The sequence below is a fragment of the Patella vulgata genome, chromosome 4 (genome assembly GCF_932274485.2).
Source record: "Patella vulgata chromosome 4, xgPatVulg1.2, whole genome shotgun sequence".
In the NCBI taxonomy this organism is placed as follows: Eukaryota; Metazoa; Mollusca; class Gastropoda; family Patellidae; genus Patella; species Patella vulgata.
This window is the reverse complement of record NC_065882.2, coordinates 79,330,684-79,339,271: the sequence shown is the minus strand read 5'-3', so window position 1 is coordinate 79,339,271 and position 8,588 is coordinate 79,330,684. Positions and strand designations below refer to the sequence as shown.

Below are 8,588 nucleotides of genomic sequence, written 5' to 3'. Positions count from 1 at the left end.
GGAATATCTAGTACAACAACAGGAAGCACATACAACAGTGAGTTACTAGGTTTTGCCTTTTGACGGGAGCAATGCACAAGGGGCTCGTTTAAGCCAATGATGTGTTCAGGACAAAAATCCGTGTTTAAATGAATGTAATTTGCATATTATTGTTTCTTAGGGTAGATGACTGTGGTCAAAAAATTAAATTTATTTATATGCTAGCAGTTATAACTCTATCATCCTTAATATCATATTCTAGTTCAGGTAAGTAGTAATATTCAACTTGTTTTAGCATTTATATAGGATTATAAATTCTAGTTTAAGGTAATCAGTAATCATTAACATATAGTATGTATTTATAATTATTGATTCTAGTTTAGGTAATTAGTATTAAAATTACAATTTCAAATTTTCTAAGAAAGTCAAAACATAATTATTTCTATGGTATTTGCTCAATAGGTTGTCAACTCACTATTATACGATCATAGGTTATCTTTCTCACACTTAAAAATCTTCACTCCGGAAATAATAACACAATTACCTCCCAATTACCTCCCTTGTTTTCCTATTCCCCACCATGGAATAGCTATCTTCAAACGTTTGAATTTGAAGTTGAAAATGATATTTTTGCCAATTTCTCAACTAGCAATAGTGAATTTTAGGATTAATAGGATTATTCTTTAACAAGGTAAGACTGTTTATAGATACCATCTATTTTAGGGCTTTATTTTAATACATTTTAAAAATATAACGTAAAAAAATGAAATTGTAACTTTAAATAAAATAAAACCAAGTACGAACAATCCAAACCATAAGACAGAATTCGAAGTCCTAAAAAACGTTATAGGCAAAATAGTGTATTAAAGCAAAATAGTGTAATCAGCAAATGGACTGCTCCTCGTGTACAAAATACACGACAAACAGTGGTAACAGGTGTCCGGAAGAGTAAGCTTACCCTCCACCCCTGACAAGTGAGAGCCAGGCCAGAAAATCCAGATGCAATTTCTAGGCCTATACTCCGGATCTCCCAGGTTAGAACTGTGTCTTGTCTGTCATACCTATCAAAATTAATTGAGAAAGTTATATCCACCAGGATAAAACACCATTGTCTTATTAACAATCTTGACGAACAATTTCAATGCAAGAAGGGTCACAGCACGGAAACAGCGCTGCTGAGAGTATATAACGATATTGTTACTAATATAGATGATAGACAGTCTGTCGTATTAGTGTTACTAAATTTAAGTGCCGCTTTTGATACTATTGATCATGGTGTTCTATTAAACCGGTTACAAACACGTTTTGGCGTTGATGAACTATGTTGGAAATGGATACGATCTTATCTGACAGACAGGTGACATTATGCAATCATGGATAATGCAACATCGTCTCCAAAAACCAAACTCTTTGGAATTCCGCAAGAGTCGGTTCTTTGTCCTCTTTTATTCGCTGCCTATACAACACCAATTCGCGATATCATCCGAAAACCTGGAATTAACTTTCAGCTTTACCTTGACGACACACAAGTATATCTTGCTTTGAAACCACTGAACTCTGTTAACGTGAGGCGTGTATAAATGATGAAAAGACAGAGGTCATGTTGATCAGCAGAAAATCGCTTTCTCGATCGGTGATTCAGCAATAACATCCTCACAATCATTTTAAAATCTTGGAGTTTACTTTGATCAAGATCTTAAAATGAAAAGCTACATCTCTACCATTTGCAAGTCGTCAAATTTTCATATATACAACACTGGTAAACTTCGACCATTTATAGCGTCAGATATCTCTAAAAATGTTAATTAACGCTTTTGTTCTCTCCAGAATAGATTATTGCAATTCACTTCTATACCATTTACCATCATCAGATATCCACTAAACAATCAGAATACAATCTGTAACTAAATAATCTAAACACATTACTCCAGTACTTCAAAACCTTCGTTGGCTACCAGTTTATCAACAAATTAATTGTAAGATTGGCGTTTTAACTATTAATTGTCTAAATAATAGCTGTTCTCCACAGTATCTTGAGTTGGTCCTTCACACTATAATAGTTAAAACCTACATGATGTAAAGGTGATTTGCTGAAAATTTCAGTCAAATTGATCCACTTTGAACCGAGAATTAAGCAAAGTCGGTACGATAAAAACATAGTCTCGATTATCCACTTCATTATTAAATCAAAAATGGAAGTAGAACAGCAAATCGGATCATAATCCAATAAATATCGCAGGCTAGCATTGACATCGGGAGTTGATTATACTCTAGATAAGTTAATTAATGTCTAATTAATAATTTAGATAACATGTTAGGCCTAAAGAAAGACCTGCAATAGGCAGATTAAGCTCTTGCATAATGTATGTTTAATGAACTTTTAACACCGTATAAACAATGTAGGAACCTGCGCTTTGCTGATAAAAACTTATGTCGTGTTACAGTAAAACCTAAAATTGGTGAACGGGCATTTTTTGGCGCATCTACTAACGAGTGGAATGAATTACCTTGTCATGTAAAAAAAACCACTCTACCAATGTTGCTGTTTTTAAACAGAATCTTAAAACTCAACTTTTTAAACGTGCTTTTAAACTATGAACATGTTGACATTTTAATGTTTTAGACCATTGTATGTATTTGGAATGTAAATATATTATGATTATTGTACGATCAAACAAAGAATTATAGACTGTATCATTATTATTACTGTCTATCTAGTTAACGGTTAACATAATAAGGTTAGTTCATGTGTCATTGGTTAGAGTATCTTAAATATTATTCACTTCTCTTGCATTCAAAATTTACTCACGAATCAATCAAATATATGATTAGAAACACACTGTAAAAGGATGTTTATCACTCCAATTACAACATATCTTTAAAAATTGCAAATGCTCATGTTTGTGTACAGTATATATTTATAAAACGAAAATACGGAAGAGTTGAGCACCGTATAAGTGATCTAAGAATCGAACTGTTGTCGGGAGTAACATTTTGTGGATTTATGATTTGTTTTAATATGTTTTGTTTATTTCATGTAGATTATGGTAAATGTAGTAAACTTAAACTATACATATTTGTTGGGGTTTTTTTGTTTTTTTTGTTTGTTTTTTTTTGGGGGGGGGGGGGTTGTGGATGACCCAATATAACCGTATATAATCGTGTAATCATTCCAGCATTAGATGTATGTAGAGATACCATCAACACTAACTGTCAATCATGTGGTAATACTGTATATCCTATAGATGAGTTTTATAGAGAGAACTGTATGAAGTCATGTGGTGTTTGTACAGGTAATACTTGTTTTATTTGATTGGATGATTTAAACATATATAGCTTCGGAGTCGTAGTAGGTACTATTATATAAACAGAGTCGTTGCCTCAGGCTTTTAGTAAGGACACGCGGGCTAAATTACTTCTGTTAAGAAATAATAAACCAAGGCACACCCAACATGTACATAGACGATATTGCGGATCATTATAATAAAGTGTATTCACACACTTATGCGTTATTAAAATGCCTTTCTCTATTTTAAAATATATATATATATATGTGTGTGATGAAATCAACATCAAGTTTCTTTCAAGGGACAATTGGGATATATTTCACAGGAGAGTTTACCGCGAATGTTTTCCCTTTTTGGTCGTGGTTTGCGGGCGTGGTTGAACGATTCTATTTTAGACAACGTAACAAAATATGCGTTGTTCCTTACCAAAACTCCAATATTCGTTTTTAAACAGATGCATTTACCAATATATTATATCCCTTTAAACAGCTACTCCCACGAATGTTGCTCTTGGTCAACAATTTGTACAGCAGAGTTCTACAAAATATGGGGGTAATGCTTCTAGAGCTGTAGATGGTGATACTAATAGTGATTTTGTTAATAGTGGTGGATCATGTACTCATACAATAGAAAGACAGTCTGGTTGGTGGTGTGTTGATTTACAACAGTTGTATTATTTCAACCAAATTAAAATATATAACAGACAAGACACGAGGTGTAAGTATATATTAACAGATACATTATGACCTAACGGTGTGAAGAGTTATTGTTTCCGTAGTCGTGCTGACGGAGAACAGGCAACATCACGAGGACTTACTTTGTTCAATCTATCGATCAGACACTTTTATATAATTGCAAAATAATGTTCCGTGATATATCTTTTATTATACACGTGACATGTTTTATAGTTGTAGTAGTGGCAGCTTGTATATTCGTGTTTAGTATTTTGTCTACCGATTAAGACCGTTAAATTTCCTTTAAATGTTGCTAAACAAGAATGGTTTTCTCTGAATTCCACTTGTCATTGTGATCGATTGCAGTAGCGGCTTTATAGTTAATATATCATGTTTATTTTCAGGGTTTGGTTGTGCTTTATATTTTTAGAGTTTGGTTGTGCGTTTTATTTAAATTATATTATTTGTTTGTTTTTAGGGTGGAGTAGGTTACAGGGATTTGAGATAAGGACAGGTTTTGGCGGCCAATGTAATCAAACAGGATTTCAATCCTCTACATCATGTTTTAAGGATACAACATCAACAATACAGTCTGTTTATACTGTAACAGGATGTAATCAAGGTTCATCTACATCATTTTCTGGTAGAACTGCCTATGTGTCAAGCCGTAACGACTCCTTAACATTGTGTGAAGTTGAAATATTTTCAGGTATATTACGTTATTCCCGTGATGCAATTACTAACGTCATTTTGGAATGTTTTTAAACAGGTTTTTCATTTATATGATCTATATTAGATCTAGTACAATGTGATACTATATTTCATCTATATTACAGATCTAGCACAATGTAATACTGGTTACTACAGTACATCAAGATATACATGTCAACCATGTAATACCTGCCGTGGCGACAGCTGTGATTCTACTACTGGTGTTTGTACTAGAGATTGTAAAACAGGTTTTTATGGTACAAAACGTCAACAGAACTGTGGTAATGGTTGTTTAAACAATCAATGTTCTAAATCTGATGGTAAATGTAATGACTGTAAACCTGATACAGTTGGTCCATACTGTAACCTAACATGTGGTATAGAATGTCAACCAAGCCCAGACCAGACCAGTGTTACTTGTGATAGAAATGGTTTATGCACTAACTGTATTATTGGAAGATATGGTGATAGATGTGATATGAACTGTAGTGAAGTATGTGCCTGTGGATGTTATAGGAATGTTGGGAAATGTACATGTTGTATTGCAGGTAAACGAAGATTTATGTCGAAAAAGAAATATTTCCGAATAAGGCAATAACGTTTGAAATAACACATTAAATTTTGAGTTAGCAAAATACTATCGCGATAAACCGAAAGAAGACGATGGTATTATCTTTAATAAAATTATAAACGGATATATGCGATGTATGTTATGGGTGCTATATATGACATAATGATCGCAGTAGCTATTACCCAGTCTTTAGTATTTTTAAAGGACAATATTGGTGTCAATCATTATCACATATGTGATAGAACTGGTTAAACACGTTCCAAATATAATTTTAACACTGAGATCATTGCTACGATAGATGCGTAATGCAGGTTTCAACACTCGGAAGTGATGAACGCAAAAGTAAAACACGAGTTTTCCCTCTTTATAACTGACTGAAGCGACGAGTGATAACATATACATAGGCGAATTTATTCCTGTTCACTAATAATTCCTTCGAAGACCAAAAGTTATTGTGTGAGACTGTGAGAGGATATCTGACAATCCATAAAAAGAATTGACTGCCACTAGATAAGAGAACACGAAAGAACAATAAAAAAAAGTCCGTGCATTACCAGGTTTTTATTAAGTATAGAATGAATAAAAACAAGGAATGCACGGACTATTTCTAATTTTCTCTTGTTCTCTTATCCAATGACATTCAATTACCTTTTTGAATTGTCAGATATCTTCTTACAGTCTCTTATAACAACTTTTGATCTTCGAAGGAATTATTAGTGAGCAGAAATTCGTCCATGTATATATCACTCGTCACTTCACTCAGTTATATAGAGGGATAACTCGTGTTTTCATTTTGCGTTCGTCACTTCCGATTATTGAAACCTTCATTACGCATCTATCGTAGCAAGGATCTCTGTGTTAAAATTATATTTGGAACGTGTTTAACCAATTCTATCACACGTGATAATGACTGACACCAATATTGTCCTTTAACCTTGCGTACAATAATGTACAATATTTGAATAAACAAGTACAACATTAAGATAACGAAATAACACTATGACATTATCTTTAACAGATGGTTTAGGTCTAGGTGAATGTACAACAATAAGTCGTGTGGTATATGTTGCAATTGGTGTTCTATGTGGTATACTTGGTTCGTTAACTGCCTTCCTGTCATGTCATCTCTACAAGAAACGGTAACATGTATTATTTATCGTTATCTTCCCTATAACAGTTTAACAACGAAACCCATGCTTTGCATATTATGATAGTGTTTGGGCTATGCACTTCAAAGTAGTCTGTTCACTGTGAATTATTCAGAATGAATATTGTTCATTGGTATTTCGCGTTGCTGTGATTTATATACCAACTAGAAGAATGCCCGGCTTCTCTCGGGGGTCATAACCCCGAAACCGGAAGTGGTAGACTAACGCCACCTGGCCTATGTTACTCCCCGGTCCGAGCTACCCCTATACCCCAAATTTCAGACTCGGGGCAGACCTACAATCTGTTTCACAGAGAATTACGAGTCTAGTGATATATCTCTGTCAAAGATGACTGCCTTAACACGTGCTGTCACAGCACGCGGCGTCAATCATTGGCTGAATGGCGCGTGCATTGTTTACATAAGACGTTACTGCTTCGGAGAGAATGCTGCATTTTAGTCATTTTAATACCCATTTACACTAAATAGGAAATAAATTTTACCTACAAATACGTCAAACGCCTTTATTTATTTTTCCAATACATAAAAAAAAATGTTTTAGAATTTAATTTGTCGCAGGAAAAAAGTTAATATTTCTGGCTCATTAAGCCGCATCGATGTCATCCTTATCAGTGATTGTAGCGGCCTAGCAAATATTCACTGCGGATCAGTGTGGCGGACCTAGTGTAGCCGCCAACCCCGAACAGACAGACAAACAGACAGACAGACAAACGACAGTCACAAATATTAGTATAGATATGGCAAAATGAAAGACGCGTGTATTTAGTTAATAACAAAAAGTCGCACAAGTTCGTTGATATTTTGTATGATGTCCTAACCTAGACAGGCCTGACATGGATCATACAATAGCGTACTTAGGCCTGTTGTATCCTATGCTGAAAAGTATTTTTTATATACGTCACTATTTTGATAAACGATGCAATACTGTTGAATTTAAAAGTTGCTTAATAATCGCCGCCAGTTCTGACTGTGGGGAAGAATAGATTTTCGTATAAATATTTTCAGGTGTGACGCATGTGAGCACAAGGGAGTCACTGTTCCTGATTATATTTACAGTAATACAGATTTGAACCCGCCTAGTTCTACATCAGATGATGCAGTAACCACTGCATATCAAAATATTCCAACTAATACACGTAATGTAGAATATGAAAACCAGTCGTTTAATACAGAAGACAATACGATAAATATGTACGATACATTAGATCACACATCAGACGATACGCCAAATACATATACATCTATCAAATAGGTATAATACTGTATATTGTATATAGAATAGATGCAATAATGTATACTGTACATGTATGATATATTAGATTATACATTAGATAATACATGTAAAGATAATCAAACATTCTAACATAATCAAATAGATGTAATAATTCAATTGTATATGAGACATATGTATGATACATTAAACCACACATTAGATAATAAATGGAATGGGGTGTAACTTCCGGATTTTAAATTGCATCCGGGGTATTAAAGACGGGCAGATGCATCTATAGATTTCAACAAAATCAAATAGAAATTTTAATAAAACATGATATATTGAGTTAAATTTAATACTTTTATATAATGTTCATATAATATGAAGATAAATTGTTTAACTTCCCATGCATTAAAAATTCTCTTGAAGGCATTTATCATAACAATCCATGCTTATATATCTAAAGATGAATATTTTGTAAACATTATTCTATATTATGTTTATAACGTTATTAATAATCAATAATTGCATATGTAAAGTACCCACCAAAACTATTCTATATTTATTGATGAAAGAACTATTTCACTTAGATTTTATATACGAAACACTTCAACAATGAATCAACACTGTAGATTTTATGTAAGAAATATTTAGTGTTAAAATTTTATATACGAAATACTTCAATAAAATACTGTTGATTTTTTGTAAGAAATATTTCAATAATATATAATATTGAGTTAAATTTTATATACGAAGTACTTCAATAAAATACTGTTCATTTTATGTAAGAATTAAATTTTATTTATATGTCATGTATTGAACATTATTTTGATGTGTGTTGGCATCCCTGAACCATCTAGGAATATGCTGTAACAGGCAACTGTATATTTGACCAGGCATACATGTTCTTCATGAAATAATTAGGGTGTCTGTCTGTCGTCTGTCAGTCCGTCCATTACCCCGTTTGTGATTGAGATATAATAAA

The 8,588-nt window shown here is 33.2% G+C and overlaps 1 protein-coding gene across 2 annotated transcripts; it reads left to right on the top strand.

The window, feature by feature from the left end:
* Window positions 1-3,172: 3,172 nt before the first annotated feature.
* On the top strand, window positions 3,173-8,293 carry LOC126819402 (scavenger receptor class F member 2-like). 2 transcript variants are annotated; one of them, XM_056100519.1, is made up of 6 exons: window positions 3,173-3,272; window positions 3,756-3,983; window positions 4,419-4,649; window positions 4,777-5,199; window positions 6,241-6,361; window positions 7,396-8,293. In XM_056100519.1, the coding sequence occupies exons 1-6, from the start codon at window positions 3,248-3,250 to the stop codon at window positions 7,640-7,642; spliced, it is 1,275 nt and encodes a 424-aa protein (XP_055956494.1). In that variant the 5' UTR covers window positions 3,173-3,247; the 3' UTR covers window positions 7,643-8,293. The 2 variants fall into 2 exon arrangements, with proteins under 2 accessions (XP_055956494.1, XP_055956495.1); XM_056100520.1 differs by lacking the exons at window positions 3,173-3,272; window positions 3,756-3,983 and having other exon boundaries at window positions 4,238-4,649.
* The last annotated feature ends 295 nt before the right edge of the window (window positions 8,294-8,588 follow it).

Bases quoted from the DNA above. Each gene is read 5' to 3' on its own strand.
- LOC126819402 (XM_056100519.1), top strand. From the start codon at position 3,248: ATGAAGTCATGTGGTGTTTGTACAG. The intron at 3,984-4,418 runs GTAAGTATATAT...GTTTGTTTTTAG, and splicing joins TAACAGACAAGACACGAGGT to GGTGGAGTAGGTTACAGGGA. The intron at 4,650-4,776 runs GTATATTACGTT...TCTATATTACAG, and splicing joins TGAAGTTGAAATATTTTCAG to ATCTAGCACAATGTAATACT.